Source organism: Podarcis cretensis (genome assembly GCF_951804945.1).
Source record: "Podarcis cretensis genome assembly, chromosome: 7".
NCBI classification, from domain to species: domain Eukaryota; kingdom Metazoa; phylum Chordata; class Lepidosauria; order Squamata; family Lacertidae; genus Podarcis; species Podarcis cretensis.
This window is the reverse complement of record NC_137176.1, coordinates 63,844,907-63,866,156: the sequence shown is the minus strand read 5'-3', so window position 1 is coordinate 63,866,156 and position 21,250 is coordinate 63,844,907. Positions and strand designations below refer to the sequence as shown.

At 43.6% G+C, this 21,250-nt stretch overlaps 1 protein-coding gene and 1 long non-coding RNA gene across 3 annotated transcripts in view; both read right to left on the bottom strand.

Annotated features, from left to right (window-relative positions):
- The window catches only part of LOC307219769, a 255,558-nt gene that overhangs the window by 111,404 nt on the left and 122,904 nt on the right, over positions 1-21,250 (bottom strand). The window contains exon 1 of one of the 2 annotated variants that reach the window (XR_013840534.1): positions 15,917-16,057. The exons of the other annotated variant lie outside the window; for it this stretch is intronic. This is a non-coding gene — a long non-coding RNA (uncharacterized lncRNA). Of the gene's footprint in view, positions 1-15,916; positions 16,058-21,250 lie in introns of those variants that run through there. 2 annotated transcript variants of the gene reach the window in all.
- On the bottom strand, positions 1,573-10,495 carry LOC307219752 (fatty acid-binding protein 5-like). The gene is made up of 4 exons (XM_079983232.1): positions 10,335-10,495; positions 6,457-6,629; positions 1,986-2,090; positions 1,573-1,832 (listed from the first exon to the last, which is right to left on the bottom strand). The coding sequence occupies exons 1-4, from the start codon at positions 10,411-10,413 to the stop codon at positions 1,782-1,784; spliced, it is 408 nt and encodes a 135-aa protein (XP_079839358.1). The 5' UTR covers positions 10,414-10,495; the 3' UTR covers positions 1,573-1,781.

Below are 21,250 nucleotides of genomic sequence, written 5' to 3'. Positions count from 1 at the left end.
TGTGAGCTGCCTCTTATCTCTTTGAACTTTATTCCAACACACGGAAAAGCTTCCATGACGATAGGTTGGGGGAAAACACAGGCAAACTGAATGCAAGATATAGGCTTTATGTCGTCTCTTGCATCTTTTGCAACAGTGCCTTGCAAAAGATGGAATTCTTTTCCTTATGGACAGTACGTGTAGAGTAAAATGGGGCAGGGATGATGCTAAAGGATATTAAGGACGTGCAAGGAGGCAAGGAGATAGGCAGGTATGGAACACAAGAATCCTGGGATGGGGAGTTGGAGACCTACACACAGACACCATGAATAGCAGTTTATAGGAACCATGTGAGAGGCAGATTTAGGGCAGCGTAACTGGTTCCACCACACTAGATGCCGAGCCTTGGGGGTCTCACAACTATGACGTTGTGAATTGAGTGGAATGAAAGGCGAAAGGTGGGGATGCTGAATCTTGGGTTCATACCTGCTGAGATTTGAAAGACCAATGTCCTCAAAATAGCTTCATCATGAAGCTTCATCACAGAGGAAGTTTTACTGGAATCCTTCTTGGAACTCTTGAGACCCATAAAATCCTTGAGTCAAGGTAAAGGATGACATATGGATATTTCACTTCGGGCAGCCTTCCCCAGTCAGGTGCCATTCAAATGTTGTTGGACTGCATCTCTCACCATCCCTTAAAATTGGTCATGCTAGGTAGAAATGTTGTGAGTTGTAGTAGTCTAAAACATTTGGAGGCAGCAAGTTTGGGAAGGCTCATTTAGGGTGTCAAGACCTACATTCAGCTTTTTCAGTTACAGCTTATTATCTAGAGTTTGTTTTGCCCTGGGACAAAAATGACTTCAAAGGAAATGAGTTTGGCAAATTATAGTATAGAAAGAAATTATCTCTATATCGACTAGCAGCTAAGAAAACCTCCCACAGACTATTACAGGAATGAGGAACCCACAGCCCTGCAGATGTTCTCGGACTGCAACTCCCATTGGCTCAGCTAACCCAAACAATGGTCAGGGATTATGGAAGTTGTATCCCAACATCTGAAAGACTGTAGGCTCCCCATCTCTGGTCTTCCAGTGCCATGCTATTTGCCTTTAAGACTGCATGTGTAAGCACACTTGCTAAGACATAAGCATCATAGAAGTTGCACTGAGTTCAAAGAAACCATGCTATAAATGTGCCTAGACATAATACACCTTAACTAGCAACTAATCACTTCTTCTCACAACTAATCTAACTAGAATTTCCAGAGTTTCTTCAACTGAGGAGAATTCTAAAAATTATAATACAGTTACAATATTCCTACTATTTCCTACTTCACTGTGGTGGCACCTACGCTCTGGGATGCCATTATTCAGAAGAATCAACAGTAGCATGCTTCCAAAACATTACTGAAAACACGCCTCTATATCCAGATGTTTGCTGATCACCAGCACTAGAGTCTACCATCCTATATTTCTAGATCTTCTGATATTTCCTCTTTTTTGAAATGTTTTTGAACTATGTTTTATGCTTGATATTTATTTTTCTTAATAGCAAAGCAGATTAAAAATATTTGAAAATAAGTAAAAACTCATGAAATTTTCAAATTTAATAGCTCTCAGTAGTTACATCAAGGACTTGAAATTTAATTGTGTACAGTACAGATTCTTCCAAAATGCTTAAAAAAAACCTGAGGGCAGGGAGAAGGAATACAGATGAGAAATATGGAGTATAGATCAGCTTTGTTCCTGGAACTAAGCTGTCCATCATGAAGCTCCGCATCCAAAATAGAAGCCAGCATCTTCATGCTTTCTGGTAGACGCGAGTACATTTGGCACTGTTCATGACACATTCCTGCAAAACAAAGAACGTTCATTCATCAGTCTCTCTCTCCAGATCACTAGGGAATAGAGCAATGTAGATAGACACTTAGTATGCCTGAATTATGTTGCATTCCAGCTATTGTGTACAATTTTGGCTAGAAAATGAGGGGGAAATTCCACTTACCACAATGAGTTTCCCATCTACTATCTTTCTGGTTATCGTGGTTTCTTTGCCATCCCATTCCTGGTGCTGGGTCAATACATTATTATCATCTAAGGTGATAAGGGTCTGAAAAAGAATACAGAAATCTGGTACTTAGCATCTTAGTGAATTTATTCCAAAACTGCTCTGTCCCAATAGAGTTCAGTAATAGTTAGTGTACTTTTGATCTTGCATTGGTGTGCATAACTAAGGGCTAACTAGATTTGATGCATTCATGAAATTAGAATATTTTTCATTAGAACTGCATGAGTAGCTTTTCAAAAGTAAATGAAAGCATAGGGAGGGAAGAGGGAACTCCTGATTGGGAACCAGGTAGGGAGGCGTTAAAGTCTTTCACCTTTGCTACAGTTCTTTCCAATGGGTGCTTGCCCTCTCCCAGTGCCAGCAGGTGCAGGATACCAATCCAGATTAGGGTCACAACAAGGCCTGAAGCTTTCCTCTTCCAGAGTCCCAATCTGGAATCAGCCCCCCATGCTGATTTTTTTTTTTTTTTAAAGTCATTAATGCAATTAGCAATTGTGCAAAGGGTGCTATGTCTAGTTTTGTCCTAAGGAGCAAACTCATGCAAATGCTACCAGAGAAGTACTTGCTCCTTTAATTAAAGAAGGTGCACAGAGATTACCATTTTGTCTGAGTGATAAGATATTTTGCAGAGGGCATGCCATTACATGGATAGTCCGATAGTCTGATTCCGTTCAGCATATGCCTATGCACCAAAGGGGAAATTATCATGCTCCTCCTTTGCCAGATTTATAACTGGGTGTGGAAAGTGTCTTACCAAAACAAAGGAGACAGAATTCAAATATTATAAATACACATGCCAAATTAAGCATGTCCAAGAACTCTAGAACTCTCCCACTTTGTGTATTGTTTTTTAACAATATGTCCACCCACCAGATCCCCACCCACTCCAAATTCCTCAACACAAATTCTCCAGAAAGCTGAAGCGCTGCCTTCATCCAAGAAACCCCTTCCCCAATGGCTGACCAGTTATTTCTCCCATGAAGGCAAGAACAATAAACAGCTATCAGAAACACAGGCATTTGCACAAATTCTAATTGTGCAGACAATTAAAAAGCAGTAACTTTTAGACTCTTAATACCCCAAAGAGTCTGTGGAAGATAAAGAATTAAATGTGGATTCTCTATGCTGTCATGTACTTTTCTCTGTAAATTTTGATACTGCCAAGAATGATCAGGACACGCCTAGTTTTGTCCTCCAGACAAAAAATGAAAATGACGCCTGACAGACATGTTAAATGAAATGCTTGCACAACTTCTAACCATTTCAATGGAGCTTCCTAGTTGAAAAAGACTAGTCCATTACCTGGTTTGCACGACACAGTAAGTCAAACTATGGCTTAGCAACACCATGTGAATGTGCTGGCTCCCAGAAAGGAACTCACAGCCACTATGCTCCTTGGCAGTCTCTGTTACTCCTACACTAAACCGTGGTTAGCAAGGAGAAAGCTTAACCATAAGCCTGGGTTCGGAAAACATACTAAGAGAAACTTTGGCTTAGTGAAGTGAAGAAGGAAGAGAAACTGGGAAGGAGCAAAGTGGCTACACAAGGTCCTGTCTGGATGCTGTGCACATTCATGCACTCCCAGTAAGTCGAAGTTTGGCTTACCATAACGTGTGAATGAAGTTGGTGCCTCCTACTCTGCCACCCTTATGAACCCCCAAATTTGACACATTCCTTACTTAGCCTAATGAAAAAGACCCCTCAGAGCATCACACTATTTATGCTCTCAGTGTCCAATGGGTCTGGGAGAGGAATATTTTTGCCCCCCTTTTCTCTTGCTTTAAATAAGCAGTACAGTGGAACCTCGGTTCCCGAACGCCTGTCATACGTTTCGGTTCTCGAACGCCCGAAACCTGGAAGTAAATGCTTCTGTTTTCGAAGGTTTTCAAAGGTTTTACAGAACCCAAACATGCAACATGGCTGCTGCGGAGTGCAAGAAGCTCTTGCAACCAATGGAAACACACACACCCGCTTGGTTTTTTAATGTTCTGGAAGCGAAATGGGCTTCTGGAATGGATTTTGTTTGAGAACTGAGGTACCACTGTAACAGAATGGGCGGTGTGATGGTTTGCATATGATAAAAAGCTTTGTAGGGTGCAACATGCAATTAAGACTGTCTCTTGGAATCCCCTTTCACGTAGCACTTTCACAAAGGGATGTGCAGAACCAGTTTGGGAGACGATACTGTAATTGTAGTATTGCAATTGGAGATTAAGAAAAGGTCCTGGCAATTCACCATTATTCTTGTAGGTTATTTGCATAAGATTATGCTCCTGCTACTGTAATCTGAGGGGAATTCCCATGCTCCAGAACGTGCAGAAGCAAGATGCTTGTCAGAAATCACACAACGTGACACCTTAACGTATATGGCCATGAAAAGAGCTCCAGGAACTTGTTGTGCCTGTTTGGCGAAGAAGCCTATTGAAGGGATCATCAGCTGGCAAGCATCCAAAAGGGAGAGCTTCTTAGCATTAACCACAGACATGACACTCCCAAGAAAAAGCCACTGAATCATTCAGGCAGGGCTTTTGACCTGACTGTTCTGAGGTGTGCAGATATGAATCAAATCCCACTATCCCATTGCAACACATTCTTTTGCTACCAGAATTTACAAAATGGGACCATCATTAAGACTGCAGGGATTTCCCAAAATTAAAAAAGGAGCTGCACTAAGAACAGTAAAAAGTTGCAGGTAGCCATTTGAATCCATTAGGGAACAAATCCAGTTTGCTTTGACATTTTAGTAGGGATTGTACTACTTCAGCTGAGAAACACGCCCCTCCAGCTTGAAAGGCCATAGATTGTTTAATTGCTTTTATTTGATATTAACCACTGTTTAGCAGCTCATCCAAACACAATTAAGCTGCAGTTAATCTTAGCTATAGTTTAGCTGAAACAATCCATCTTCAAAACATAGTTTATGAAGATGGCTTGGTTCATCCAACTGTAATTAAGATTTGCCACAGTTTAGGGTTTTGTTAAATGTGTTGATCTGGCTTTCACTCTCTTGTTGTCTTTGTGGGGCTCTTTACCTGCTTGTGGTGCTCAGTTCCATGTACTGGCTGGGATGTGGAGATATGAATTACCACATCACAGCAGTGTTTTGCCAGCTGCAGTGGCTTCCAGGCCGTATCTGGGCTCAATCCAAAGGGGCTAATTTTGACCCGGAAAGCCCTCCATGGTTTAGGACTAGCCTACCTCCCTGTGTCCACATATGCCTGCCTATAGTTAAGTTCTGCAGCACAGACCTGCCTTTGCCATTTGGCAGTTATTCCTCTTACCACAGAAAGGCCTTCTCAGTTGTGGCATCCTGACTCTGGAACTGTTTGTTTATTTATTCATTGCACTTATATTCCACCTCCAATGAACTCAATGTGGTGCACATAGTTTTCCCCAAAATTTAATCCCCACAAGAGCCCTGTGAGGTAGGTTAGGCAGTGACTGGCCCAAGGTCACCCAGTGATCCTCTTCATTGCTAAGTGGGAACTCTAGACTTCCAGGTCTGGTCTGACACTCTAACCACTACGCTGCACATCCCTTCACAGGGAGGCTTGATGCCAGGCTCACCTAGCTTGATGCCATTTTAGGTATCAAATACTTTTTTGATTTTCAAAAGGTAGGGTTCCAATCCTGTATCTACTTACCTGGGAGTAAGCCCCAGCGGGGCCTACATCTGGGCAGACATGTACAGGAAACTACTGTTAGTTTGGTTATTATTTTCAAATTGCTACTTTATGTTTGAGGCTGGATTTTTTTTGCTTTATCTTGAAACTTTGTAAGTTGCTCTGAGAATAGGTTTGAAGGGCGAGGTACACAAAAGAAAAAAAGGAAGAGAAGGCAAATAACCACAGAAAGCTCACACACTTCCAGCATTCCCCCAAGATGAGTTTGCATCATTAACGGTGGCTAATCTACAACAGAAGCAAAAAAATTCCCAAACAGCACTACGGGAACCAAAGGCAATGACTGACAAACCAAACGCAATACCATGCTGATTCATGAGGAAATTTACCTCAGCCGTGATGCAACCATGCACCACTTGAACCACAGTGATTGGTATCATTCACAGTGTTACAACACACACTGATGGGAGTAACTTGTTCACCTAACAGAAATCAGAAGAGTTCAGGGAGTTTCATCAGCTTCTTCCTGTAGGGATGTTCACATGTTATATTGAACGCGGGTCCAATATGTGTGTGGCTAAACACTTGTACAGTTAGTGACCTTGAATGTTCAACAAAGAACAGTATGTGTACCCGTGTACCCAACGGCCGAGCTGTACAAATCAACAAACACACACTCTTTCACACATAAATGTGCACATGTGAAGAGACGTTTTGTACTTGTGAGCAGTGTGAACATGTGACTGTTCAGTCACATGCCCTCTCTGGACGATCGCTTCATTTACCTGAGTTTTTCGGCCATCTAGAGTCTCCTCATTGAACTTCTCGCCCAATTTGAAACTGAATTCTGATGTTTTGAACGTGCTTTCTGTTTTCACATGGAATGTGTCTCCATCTTTAGTGATGATAACGTCTGGCTTTGCCATGCTCCCCATCTTCCTCATGGCCACGCCCACACCTGCAGAAAAGAAAAAGGCAAGGGACCTGTCAGATTGGTTCAGCCAAGCAGAGTCATTACGCAATAACACACATACACACATGCACACAAAAGATTACCTAACTGTTTAAATTATCCAGCGTGGGGAAGGAGAACTCCAGTGACTCAGCTGAAGTGTTGAAGCATCTCAGGTTAATCAGAAGCTTATTATAACTACTCCACTTTCGTTCTGCCTTACAGGAGTAACAGGTCTTTTTGTAAGACTTCAGCATATTACCAAATGACTTCTGCCCCAGATACAAATAATTAAATTATATCACACTGGCATTTAGAAAGGGAAATCAATGAAATCAGGCATAAAAGTACCCATTGCTCTGCAGAAAAATTAGAAATAAATTGTGTCATGTCACAACTCTCACCTTGCTCCTCCTCCAGTGCTATCTATCTGAGACTTTCTGGAGAGAAGTAAACAACAACAACCCAAAACACTATGTTTACAAATACAGTCATTCATGTAGGCCACTGGGGTGGAAAGTGTGACCCTCCAGATGTCATTGGACTTCAGCTTCCATCAGCCCCAGCCAGCATGACCAATGGTTAGGGATGATGGAGTTGCAGTCTGGAAATATAGAATCACAGAACTGTTGAGTTGGAAAGGACCCTAAGGTTAATCTAGTCCAAACCCCTGCAATGCAATATCTGAAGGAGCCCAGCTTCTCCCTCACTGCTTCAGCCTAACTACTGAAATCACCAGGAATATAACAACAGCAGCAATAACAGTTTGCAGGACATATGATCATTAAAGAGAAGCTTGTATTCTCTTAATGAGTGGATAACCGAACTGCAGAGCTCACATTTCCATTCTCTGGAGATAGACTTGGACCTCATCTAGATTATTGTTGTGCATTTTAAGACTCAATTCATGTTCTGTTTCTGGAATGGGGACTAGGCTATACATATATTTTTAAGTGGGATAATTCATTGTAGTGTCATGGCAATTGTTTCATTGCCACAAGTATTTCAGCTCACCACATGAAACAATCCCCCTCTCCTCTTGCCACACACTGTTCTGGGTTTTTTTCTGACTCTCCTGAGCCAAACTGGGAGACCACAAGAGGGGAGTGGACTGCATTGCACTAGTGGAAGTTATTGCATTGAGCTTCTGCTAGCAGGAACCATTAGGTGAACTGAGCCCAGAACAGAGAAATAAAAGGTTTCCTGCACTAGTACTGTAATCCTTATGCCTTTACTGCAAAGACTATAAAGGCTGCTTTACACATGCTTATTCACCACTTGATGGATGAAACCTTGATTGATAACATCACAGAAAGGTTGTATAGTAACTCGAAGCACAATGCTTTTCAACAGTCAGCAAACCTTCGTGAACCGAGTAAATGGGCAATGAGAAATCAAGAGGTGCAGCAAATCCATGCACACATACTCTCTCTCTCCCAGACACTACTAGTATATTGAAGGGGGGGAGTCTCTATCTTCTGGGTTGACACTGAAAGACCAAAACATTTGGAATATTCTTTAGATTCAATATAGTGCATAACAACCCCATGCCAACTAGAGTATATAATGGACTAACACCATGATTGTCTCCATTCACTGGGCACAAGAACTTAGTTAACCCCATGTGTGAAATAACGAGTGTGTCAACTGTGGGGCTAGTTCAGGCCTGCCAAATGCAGCTCCACAAGCCAAATGCAACACACCTGTGCATAACAATTCCCCAAACAAGCCATAGCATGCCCCAGTGATACATTTCCCCTATTCTTTCCTGTGAAATTACATTTACATCTTCAAAAAGCAAGGATCTAGTCCTTAAGGATGCAAAAATAGATATGCAGTGCCATACAGGTTAGAAATGGGATTTATGCACTGTTCATAACTCTTTGCCACTACCCAGGAAGATCAAAAGCTGAATATTTTTTTTACATACTATGTGTAAATACAAGTAAGTTGTGTTTTATCTGCATCGTTTAAATGGATCACAGGATTCTGCTTGTTCTGCAAAAGCTTGGATACTAACACCAAGTTTAGAACAGAATATGCACAGCCCTATTCAAGAGTCATCTGTGGACTTGGATTGCATTTTAGTGAAATTAATCCACAAGGATAGAAAGAAGAAAGGTTCTAACATAACAGCCGGATGTTAATTCAGATATCTGTTATTCTTTCCAGTTTCAGCCTCAGCTGGAGCCTTTAAATACACTGTAACTTGGCAGATCTATCAATGCAGCCCCAAACTATTCACCCCTAATTAGGTTAGTGTTCCGTTCAATTTGTCTGGTAAAATAATAATATGAGATCACTGTGGTAAATTTTATCCTCCTGTGCACTGTCACAGGAAGTTTGCTCATCCTGGCATTTTTTCCAGTCCGTGCAGTGAGACAACCAAAGCCAAACATTTAGATTTCACATAAAAGATCAAGGCAGTGCACAACATTAAATATCATAAAAACAATACTATATAATTGCAAGAATGACCGGCTTGTCTAAAAAAAGAAAATCAAATTAAATTTCATTAAGAGCATCATATTCTGTTATAATGAGCATTCATCCCCACTGAATGGTTTCTTCTTGCACCAGCAATGTCCAAATGCATTGTAATAAGAAGTGTAAGCTGTGTTACAGGAGTTCTGAAGGTTTCTGCCATCTGCCCTCCTTTCTGACTCAGGTGAAATCCCTGGGAAAGTGCCATTCTGCTTATATGAGAGATCTCCCTCTCCTTCCCATCACCCCCAGCCATTCTTCTGTCCCTCCCACCCCACTCTGAGTTTTTCATATGTTGTTTTAAGCAGATGGTTTGGTATATGTACACACACAGAGAGAGACACACACACACTGCAGCTCAGTATCATGTTTGAAACAATATCCATTTGTATTTGTGTGCCTGTTACTCAAGGCAAGCCTGAGAATGCCTCCACAGACCTTGGACAGAGCATTCAGCCTCTCAGGAGCTGAGAAAATGAGACACACAAAAGCTCCTAATCCCAGCTCCCCACAGGAGAGACAGATATGCGCTTCCAGGAAAGGAAAAATTAATTAATTCCTGTTCCCTCTTCATAATCCTCCACTCCTAATCAAGCCAGACACACCACATGTGCACATAGTAGAAAGAAATAGGACTGTGTCTACTCCAGTATGACAGAATACGAGAAAGGCATGACAATTCACAAAACCCAAAGACTTGCAGTGCACAAAATGTGCATCACGCAGACACTGCTTCCCTTACACAAATCATAGAGAAGAACTTTTAAGTAAGTCACTTAATCCAAAGCAGCCATTTTAAAGACAATGCCACTATTTAAGCAGTGCTTTTGGGGGTTTTATTTTAAAAGCTTCAGGCTGCAATGCTACATTTATTTTATTACAGATGCACAAAGTCACTGCATCCAGGAAGGCTACGTCCATGTAAATAGCTAGGTTGCAGTCAGCAAATTGGATGCAAAAATAAAAAATGCACACACTACTAGCACTACTGTTCTTGTGATAGGATTTGCCCAACTCATTTATGGATTGGCTTACTTTTCAATCCTACTATCTGCCCTTCCGCCCCCTTTCTTTCCCCCCCAAGTTTTGCCCAATGAAAGGAGGGAATCTCTAGTTCTGCTTCTCTGTTGTCATAAAATATCCTCATCATTTTAAACGGAATCCCCTTAAATTCTTACTCCACTCCCCCCCCCCGCCCGTTCTCCCCATCCATTCCCTGCTCCTTACCCAACTGCTTCATATACTCCTCAAAGCCTTCGCTGGAGACCAAGCGCCACCTGCCCACGAAAGCCTCTGGGTTCGCCATTGCGCTGCGTTTGGATGGAGCTGTCCCGGCTGACGACCAAGAGAGAGAGGCTTTGGGAAGAGCAGCTGCAGGGGAGGGGGGAGGCCGGGGACGTCTTTATATAGATGTCCTGAGCATGTGCTGCCGCCAGGGGACCAATCGGGAGGGCTGACGTCACGGGTGCCGGCTCCCAACCGCGAGGACGCTGCCGGCGATGCGCTCCAGCTCCTCGCCGAATGATTGGGCTGCGCGGCCCAAGGGCGCGAGGCGGAGGGTCCAGTGCTTCAGCCCTCGCGCTGCGGGGCGAGGCCTTCGTGACCGCGAGGCACCGCGCGGCGGGGAAGCCAGTGCCTTTCTCTCAGCCTCGTCTCGCAGCACAGCGTGGTGCCCGGATGGCGCGCACCAGAAGCAGAAACCCCCGCGCGCCAAGGCAAACAGGCAGCAAAGCGCCCTGAAGGAGTCGCCACCCCCAAAGCCACAGTGGGGTGACGCCTCTCCGTAGGAGGGTCCCCTCAGGTGGAGGAGCATTGTGCGCAGGGGGCGGGCGTGGAGCGCCTTTCCAGCTCTGGGCAACTGCAGGGGGGCCGGGGCACGGGTCCGCGGGGGCGGGCAGGGCGAGTCTCCTCAGCCCAGCAACTCCCTCAGGACCGCCTTGAACGCCCACGCCGCTGTTGCCTCAACTCCTTCCTCCTTTTCTTCCTTCACTCTTTCATTTGCACCCCACTTGTCCTCCAAGAACCTGAAGCTGAACTTTAGGGTTCCCCGTCTCCTCCTTTTGGCCTTGCAACAACCCTGTAAAGTAGGTCAGGCTGAGAGATGGCCCAAGGCTACTCAGGTAAGCTGCTGTGGAGATCTGAACCCTGGGCTCCCCTCCCAGGTTCCCCCGTCCAGCATTCTAACCACTACACCACCCTGACAATGTGACATTTTTAGTTGGTCCTGATAGTGCTGCCCCAGGGACGCTGATGGCACTGTGGTCTAAACCACTGAGCCTCTTGGGTTTGCCGATTGGAAGGTCGGTGGTTCGAATCCCCACGACGGAGTGAGCTCCCGTTGCACTGTCCCAGCTCCTGCCAACCTAATCGTTCGAAAGCACGCCAGTGCAAGCAGATAAATAGGTACTGCTGCGGCGGGAAGGTAAACGGCATTTCCGTGCGCTCTGGTTTCCATCACGGTGTTCCGTTGCACCAGAAGTGGTTTAGTCATGCTGGCCACTTGACACGAAAAGCTGTCTTTGGACAAACACAGGCTTTCTTGCTCTGAGAGTTAGATGAGCACCGCATCCTCATAGTTGCCTTTGACTAGACTTAACTGTCCAGGGGTCCTTTACCTTTACTGCTGCCCTACTGCAACCTTTGGGAGTTTGTCTCATGATTACCAATGCAGCCACCTATTATTCTTATGTGTTTCTGAGTAATGAGCCTTTCAATGAGTATCCAGGGACATTCTTTTTAGTTTGTCCCATCACTGGATTAAAGAAAAGATGGAGACCTTTTTTTTTCTTAGCAGAGAGAAGGATGTTCTTTCCCCTCACGTCTTGTAATGGATATATGGAACCCATTGCTGCAAGATGTTGCCATAGTCATCACTTTAAATGTGTTGGAAATGGAACTAGGCCTGCCAGGGGTGGTGGAAACAGGAAAGGCATTGCCTTCGGGTCTTCCTGTGGACTCCGCAGACCATCTTACTGGCCATTGTCTGAGGCAGGATACTAGGCTAGATGGACCTTGGTCTGCATTCACATGACGGTTCGTTTCTCTGAGGTTTCCCAAACTGTTAATTTCCGCATTTTATTTGAGCTTTTACACAGCGTAAAAGCCACTTCCAGACTTTTTACTGGAATAGATGGCATGATAGATTTCCATACTCTTTGTTAATTAAAAATAAATAAATCAGTTTGCAGCTCCCTTAACATGGAAAATCGTGGTAGTAAAGTGATGAAATTTGGGGCTGTATACCGACATACAGTTATTTTGCACAGTTTTCATGGGGGAACAGAAGCACTGGTGGGGAGGTAGTGCTGTGTCACACCACACTTCCTGATAGGAATGAAATTTAGCATGACATGCATTGCTCAAAAAGCCACCATTCCAATAACACAGCAGGCGCTGCAGTGAGAAAGGAATGTTGGAAAATGTGACACGAGTGCTATCTTTATCAGGAATAACTAACACAATATTCCCCACATCTGAATGCTCCCTTATCCAGCAGAGCTCTTTCTGTGTACTGATTATGTAATATTCTCAGCCTATAGCCATCCGCATGGTATTTGTTCACTGTAAACACTCTTTACTGTACTTCCCCCATCCAACGTTAGTTCTTCTGTTTACTAGGGGAGTATCCCTATCAGGGTGTTTTAGCAGTCTTAAGTCAGAAGCGTACAAGTACTTTACATGGGAAAGTGGAAGAGTATGAATGCAGCTATCCTGCTCTAAGGACCCACCGTGATGAATGATACAAAATAACAACACAGAGACCAAATAAGCAACTTTCAGTTCACCTTTAAAACATGCTAAAAGAGCATGAGCGTGAGGAGTGTTGATCTTGCACAAATGTGCAGAGCTGACAGCACACAGCTCATATGACCTCCCACATGGGCTGCTGCTCAAGATGGCTAGTGTCTTATCACAATAAACTCCCCAAACCATCTCTAGGCCCATCACTGATTTCCTATAAAATGGGAAGCAGCCCCATGAATTTTCATACAGGAAATTGAATAACTACCATGTGATGGAGAAATACAGTGAAAGAAATGTCTGGGATGCTGACAAACATCCCACATGGGCAAAGGCACAGGACCTTGCAGCTGCCACCAACCAGCTGATCGGTGGTGCCTGCCAATCCTGCTTTCAGCAGGGACCCATGTTTTTACCTGCCATGCAGGTAGGCATGGCTTGGAGACAACAAAGGGAGGGGTCTTATTGGTTTGTTTTGTTCTTGCTCTCATTTTTAATTATGTATTATTATTTTTATCTTGTATTTTTAATGCTGTGAACTGCATTGAGATCTTTGGATGAAGGGTGGAATAAAAATAAAATAATAAAATAAAATAAACAGCCTCATGGGCTGGGCCTATTGAGGCTTGTGAACTAGAGGTTCTCCACTGCTGGTTGGGGTACTCCAGCAAGGCATAGAGGCAGCAGCCCTGTTCAATTCCTGCTCCTGAACAACAAGCTTAATCCAATAGTCACTGTTTGTTGTGGCAGTGAATCCCACACAATCATTATGAGTTGTGTGTGGTACTTTGTATAAATCAAGGCCACATTCACACAATACATTTAAAGCACTATGATAAAGTCATTTAAAGTCATTGCTCCCCCCCCCCCCCCGAATTCTTGAAGTTGTAGCTTGTTAAAGGTGCTGAAAGTTCTTAGGAGAGTTTTCTGTGAAGAGGGGTTGATTGTTAACCTCTGTGAGGAGAATAGGGGTCTCCTAACAATTCTCAGCACTCTTAACAAACTACAGCTCCCAGAGTCCTTTGGGGGAACCATTGAAAGTCGTATTATAGGGCTTTAAATGCATGGTGTGAATGTGGCCATAGTCTGCTGCTGCCAGCTGCTGTGCAATTATGAATCCAGATTGGATTGTTTTGCTGAAACTGTATGTTTTTATAAGCACCTCTGCCTTGCTCCACCATTGGTGAAGTAAAGTAACAGGCATGTGGTTCCTTCTAATTGTTCCAAAGGGAGTAGAGATTAAAAATGTAAAAGGAAGAAGTACTATTGTTGCTTTGAGAAAATTCCACAGAGTTCTAGAGATTTGTGGTTGGATCCTGTGCCTGCTACACTTGTGCTGTGCTTTCCCTGTAATTTCTGGGTCACTCCTACCAACAAGGTGAACATAAACTTTCTGGTATTTTATGTTAATTTACAAAACACTACAAAGTGCAATAAACTCCAGATTAGGGATCAATCTTGCTTTTCTCTTGAACTGCTATTGTCACCTACAGTTCCACCTGTAGTCACAGAAAGTAGTTTGCTAATGTGATAAAAGGCAACTGGAAATGTTTTCTTTAAAAGACGCTAAAAAGGGAGAGGGGGAATTGCACTGTTCAAAGCTACAATAAACTTGCAACAGAGCTTTGTTCCTTGCCCTGCCCTAATGACTCAATGGAAATTAGTCAGGCTTCTTCAGAATCTTCTGGATGTGCAATCATCTTCACTTGACTGGACCAAGGCAGCTATTCAGAAAGAAAAGGCCTTGGCTGTATGTGGCAACCATTCACCTCACAGATTGTGTCACTCCTTTACAGCCACGCTGTGTTTCAACTGGCAGAAATGGCAAAAATATTAGAAACAAGGTATTCTTGCGACAGCTACTTTTGATTCACTGTAAATGTAATCAGCAGCCCAGTGAGGAAAACGGACAGAGGTAGGTATTGTTAGCTTGGAGAGGAAAATGTTGTGGATGGACATGGTAAAAAGGTAAATGGACCCCTGACCATTAGATCCAGTCGTGACCGACTCTGGGGTTGCGGCGCTCATCTCGCTTTATTGGCCGAGGGAGCCGGCGTACAGCTTCCGGGTCATGTGGCCAGCATGATTAAGCCGCTTCTGGTGAAACCAGAGCAGCGCATGGAAACACCATTTACCTTCCTGCCGGAGCAGTACCTATTTATCTACTTGCACTTTGACATGCTTTCGAACTGCTAGGTTGGCAGGAGCAGGGATCAAGGAGCGGGAGCTCACCCCGTCGTGGGGATTCAAACCGCTGACCTTCTGATCGGCAAGTCCTAGGCTCTGTGGTTTAACCCACAGCGCCACCCGCGTCCCGGATGGACATGGTAGTGATCTTCAAATGTCTGAAGGAATGTCATATGGAAGATGGAAGGCCTGCTCTCTATTGCTCCAGGGCAGGATAAGAACCAATGGCTGGAAATTGCAAGGAAGCATATTTCAAATAAGCACTAGGATAAACTTCCTAATGATCCACAGCACGGAATTGCCTTCTTCATAACTGCTATACTCTGAACTGACATTTCCTTTGAGCAATCCACCACAACTTCCAAGACTTCTTTCTTTTCTACGAAATCACCACCATTGCTAGCCACACTAATCAGTATATGTGAAGTTCATGGGTTTTGTCTCTATGTACTTCCCGTCACACTGTAGTTTACCCCTCACAGAGCTACAATTCTCAGCACCCTACATAAATTAAACTTCCCAGGATTCTCTGGGAGAAAGCTATGTGCTTTAAATGTACGGTGTGTGTGCAGACCTCATTTGGGAAAGGCTTTGATGTTTTTAAAGGAAACTCCTTGCCTTTTATAGCTTCCCTGACTCTTCTTGTTAACTACTATAGTATCACCTTGGTACCTTTCCTGAGCTGTGATATTCTAGCCAAACTTTTGTTAATCTGTTTTAAAACAAACAAACCCGACACTCCAAACTTCTTTGAGAGATTTCAGCCTGTTGCCTCCCATTTTCAGCTCCTTATATTATTGAGAAGTTTCCTGTTTTGAAATCAGTATTACAGTGGTACCTCGGGTTAAGTACTTAATTCGTTCCGGAGGTCCATACTTAACCTGAAACTGTTCTTAACATGAAGCACCACTTTAGCTAATGGGGGCTGCCACCATGCCGCCAGAGCACGATTTCTGTTCTCATCCTGAAGCAAAGTTCTTAACCTGAAGCACTATTTCTGGGTTAGCGGAGTCTGTAACCTGAAGCGTGTGTAACCTGAGGTACCACTGTATTGCACTTTCTTGGAAAAATTTCCTCTTGTGTGTACATTGAATTCAATAGCACTGTGATCATTCTTGTTTGGTTCAACAACCCTCATATATTTATCCAGGGCCAGGGAACTATTCAGGATTAATTCTCCTCTAGGCACTTCCATGACCCAATTATTCTAAGGCAATTACAATACTGAGAACAACATGTTTTGTTTGCTATGACCCACATATTTATTTGCCCACATATTTATTTGCCCAAGTAGTATAAGCAATTGACACTGTCCATCATTACAACACTTTCCACTAGGGCTGCCTCCCTGATTCCTTGATCTCAAGAACACCTCCCTTTTATTCTGGTGGGAGGAATAATATGCAGCAGCATCTCATATGGTGACAGCAGGGCACCATCCCTCAGACAGCTGCTGATAGTCCACCACTGCTAACCGCCCTGGACCCCTTTTCTGGTACTCCAGTAAATATAATCAACCATTAATGCAGTTATGCACAGTGCCTCAGAGCAAGGCTACAGCACTCTGGTAAATTGCACTGATGAATCTTATTAACTGCGCCCTTCCGTTGTCTTGAGGGTTCTGCGTGGGTTGCTGGTGTCCTTCAGGCTTTTGGTTCAGGAACATATTACTCTTTACAAAGTGCACACAATGACTGTCACATGACAAGAGGGACTACAAGTCACACTAACTTCCCTTTTTGATGCTTTGTTCTGTGAAATAGCTCCTAGCAGAGTGCTAATATTAGTCCATTGACTTCAAAATCAAGAGGCATATTTAGACCGCAAAATATAAGACATGACTGTGCTAGGCCGTCTTGCTGTAAATCCACTTGGGATTTACCTATTGCAACAAAACCTTCTCCTCAAGATAAAATGTACATTATAAAGGTTGGTTAACATAATCCCAAGGGCATTCGGCTCTATCAAAATGTGTTTTATCCTTAGCACAGTGCTCACAGTTGTCCTGATCTGCTGCCAGTCGCACAATATCTTGTCATTATATAAAAGGGGGGCACATCCACTGCTGCACCAGAAACCAGGTCTGCACAGCTCCCAATTGGACTGAGAACTGAGCATGCATGCAGTGCCAAACAAACTGATCAGCAATGCTACAGTTAAATAGTGGCAACCAAAAACCGTTCAGAACAAAACAAACAAAGCAAAGTGCATTGATGAAAACAAATGAACCTGTTTTATTTAAGACCTTTTAAAAAATATCTCCCTTCATTAAAACTTCCAGGGTGCTTTACAGACAGTGTAATTCAATTTACATAGAAGTCAGTGCATTAAAACCATAAAACATGCAGTATCCACAGCAGCTAAAAGCTTGGTATTGACATCCAGCAAATACTGCTGGATTGCAGCCCCAGGAAACATGACTAATGGTCAGGAATGATGGGATTTATAGTCTAAAACATCTGGAAGGCACCAGATTAGGAAAGGCTGGTCTAATTACAATGCTGGAGTTGGAGCACAGAAATTATGCACTCTTAACATCATTATAACAGGGTAGTTATTCCATTATGTTAAGTACAAATTTAAGCAGAGGGCTTATCCACACCTCTGTTTGCTCTGTCACTTTCTCCCCGGCGGAACCTGTGGTTTAGCACTAAATTGACACAAATGGCAATTGGGTTTTCTGCGCATTGTTGTTCCAATTTAGTGCTAAATTGGGGCAAAGTGGTGGGGCAAAGGTAAAACCATTCGGACCCATGCTTTCTAGACACGGGACAAGAAGAAGTGTGGATGAACCCTAAATCTGAACCAGTACAACAGTCGTGGTTTCTGCCCTAGGAACCTGTAAATTATTTCAGGAAAAGGGATGCACATGAAGTACAATAAAAATCAAATTAAACAGAAATCCCAGGCCTTTCACTACAATTCCAAGGTTTCCTTTAGAGAAGCCACAATGGTTAATATGGTAGACATTTGAAGTGTAGACACTGCACTTGAATCCATTTGTAGAAATGGCAATCAATTAAATACCTGTCTGCTATATGTGTTGTTGTTGTCCGTGCTATTTAACATGCCTCTGAAACCACTAGGAGCCCTCATCAGGAAAGCTGGAATGAAGTGTCACCTATGTGTAAATTGTACCCCCCCCCCCCCAATTCTATCTTAATTGGGAGAGGCAATTCATGTGCTGGACCAGTGCTTAGAAGTGGTGAAGGGCTGGTTGTTGACCAATAAATTGAATCTTTATCCTTTGAGGACAGAGGTATAATGTGCTCTGAGTTCTCAAGGCTAGAAGGTACAGAGACAGACTGTTCTCAGTGGGAGTGAACACCCCTGAAACAACAGGTCAGTAGCTTGGACGTGTTCCTGGATATACCATATTGTTGAAAAAAGCTGTATGGGCCCCAGCCGGCCAGATGCCGGGTGAAATTGCCACAGCTCTCATATTGCGAGTTGAGGCATTTTTACCACAGTGCCTCACCGCCTGTGGCCAATACAGCTGGCTCCAGCCTGCTGCTCAGCCGGGGGGCAGGCAGAAAGGCTCCTGCCCAGGGCCTTGCAGAGCCAGGCCCGGGCCCGGGCCAGGTAGATAATGTGCCCCCCCTTTTTTTACCCTGGGGATAACTGAAGTCTTATAAATAAGTAAGTATATAAATAATTTTCACAAAAGTTATGCTGACAAATAATTTTATTTCAAGGCTTGAACCGTATCTGCATTTAAAGACAAAATGGAAAATATAGATATACAATAGTGCTTTTTTAAAAATACATAGGGAATGCATGCTGACCGAGGCCCCCTTTGGAATCGGAGGCCCAGGCCAAGTGGCCCATATGCCTGTCTGGGCCTGCTCCTGCCCCCAGTTGAGCGAGCCCCAAGGCCCTTTGGCCAGGCGCCGCTGGCCAGCAAATCCAGCCCTGAGTCCTTTGCCACTCGCACGCAGGAGACATGGGGCTCCCTGGCCTGGCTCTGCTTGTCAAGATTGGTGATGGTTTCACCAGTGATACACTGCTGAGTGAAGCTGTCATCGCAGTCTGCCCCCACATATCTGGATATATCACCCAGGCCTACATCATAGAATTGTAGAGTTGGAAGAGACTCCCAAGGCTCATCTAGTCCTACCCCCTGCAAATGCAGGAATCTCTAAGATAGCCAAGAACCTTCTTCCTCAACCCATTGCTTGCAAACATGGCCTCCTGCTCCTGGGGGAGTATGGGGAGAGGGCAATACCTATCTATCTTGCCATGGCAGGTTACCCCCAAATCCTGGCACTAACAATCTCCTTGCACCCATCCCTCCTACTCCCCAGGTGGCCCTTCCCTGCAGTTTAGAAACCTAGGGAGTAACAGCTGAGCACAAACAAGGCAAGATAAGAGGTCCACAAATCCCAGCAACAAGTCACGTACTATGACCATACTCGTTCTGCAAGCTCACTTATCATTGAGTGAAAAGACTTTCCCTTACATTCCACATTTCACATGCAATTGGGTCATGAAGAAGGTCCATGAAGCAGGGCCAACTGGCAACAAGATCAGTCCAAAGTGGTCACTGGGACATTTCTTGCCAGTCCGGCTACATCAAGGGTGGGAATGCTTTCAACATCATAATGGCTGGCGATCCCTGTTATTAGTGCATTCAAAACAGTTATTAAAAATGCCTCTGCACTGCATGTGGGAGGCACTTGGGTGCCCTTCCAATCTGATAGGAGCAGGTTTAGCATGGTGGCAGTGAGGCTGAGCTATGGATCAGGGCGTCCTCCGCTCAAACCTTGCCTCTGCCACAAATTCAGCAGGTGCTCTTGGGCAAGTCAGTATCTCTCTGCCTCTGAACTATGGGCATAGTAATACTTACTTACAGGATTGTTGTAAGGATCACAGCTAGATGCTGCATGTAAAGCACTGAACACATGACAGATTAATAGATTCAAATGTCAGATTCCTAGTGATAATATAAGATCTGCTTTCTTACAGGTTTCGAACAGCTCTTACTCGAACTAATGATTTGCCTATATTTGCTTCCTTGCATTTCCCACTCATTGGGTCTAATTTTGTCCTCTGAGACAAGCAAGAATAAGTCTGCTCCAGCTACATGACCACCCTTTAGATGCTGGAAGACAGTCATTGCATCGCCCATTCTCTGCCATGCTAAAACACACCAAGCTCTGCCAAATGTTCCTCATAATACCTGGTTTCCAGAAAGCCTTACCTGTCCCCTTATGAGAGGGAGATGCCCAGGAAGAAAGCCAGGCTACACATTCTAGGTGGTCCTCTTGATAGCTTCACTTCAGATTACTGTAACAAAGGCTTTGATGTCCTTTGTGATGAAATGCTATCCTTTGGCCCATTTATTATTACCAGGGCATCTTCAAAATATTAAACTTGGACCTCTTAAATTATTCTTTGTTTTCTCAGTAAGTAGGAAGGAGTTTACACAGCTGCATTCAAAAAATATTAGATCTTACTGAGAAAATATGTGCTCAGTTTTCTACCCACTTAAGTCAAATTACTTGGATTTAAAACTATTTGGGGTTGCAGTTCTAAATACACACTTCTAAGACATCCCAGAGAACTCAGTAGGACTTCCTTCTGAATAAACATGCATGAGCATCAGCCTGTTCCAAAGGAAGACATGCTTTTAAAAGATAATGCATTGAAGGCTATGGAAATAAAAGCTAGTTGTAAGCAATGGCAAGATACCCATCTCAACAGGTGGCAAATGAGGGGGGATATATTTATGCACCCAGAAAGGTCTATAAAGTGTGTGGACCTGACCCTTTATTTATGGCACTTCAAAGACTGAAGTTTTTTACTTCCTTCACAATGAAGCCAAAAGTGAAAGAGCAAACCACGAGAGGCCTCACTGAATTTGAACTAAAGTTAATGAACTTTGATATAAGTTATTGAGGCCAAGTTAGCTATGGATATGGGGAAATGACAGGGCATGTAACAGTATTGGGGAAAGGGCCTACAAAGACATTTATTGAAGTTGCCACTTCAATGAACAAGCTTTGGGACGGCACAGCAACATTACAGATGGAAAGAAATTAAATTCAGTTTATATTTAAATACTAGCTTCCCTGATGCAAGTGTTCCAGAATAAGGTGCAAACTGAAACACAAAAGTCACAATTTTGCAGTTCTCCAGCCAAGACCTGTGTACAAAAAAATGCATATACTAGGATACAGTGTGCATATAACTACATATATTAATGAAAACAGCAT

Excerpts from the sequence above, each read along its gene's own strand:
- LOC307219752 (XM_079983232.1), bottom strand. The coding sequence starts at position 10,413 with ATGGCGAACCCAGAGGCTTTCGTGGGCAGGTGGCGCTTGGTCTCCAGC. Across the intron at positions 6,630-10,334 it reads GGAGTATATGAAGCAGTTGG|GTGTGGGCGTGGCCATGAGG; the intron begins GTAAGGAGCAGG and ends TCTTTTCTGCAG. Across the intron at positions 1,833-1,985 it reads TAGATGGGAAACTCATTGTG|GAATGTGTCATGAACAGTGC; the intron begins GTAAGTGGAATT and ends TTTGTTTTGCAG.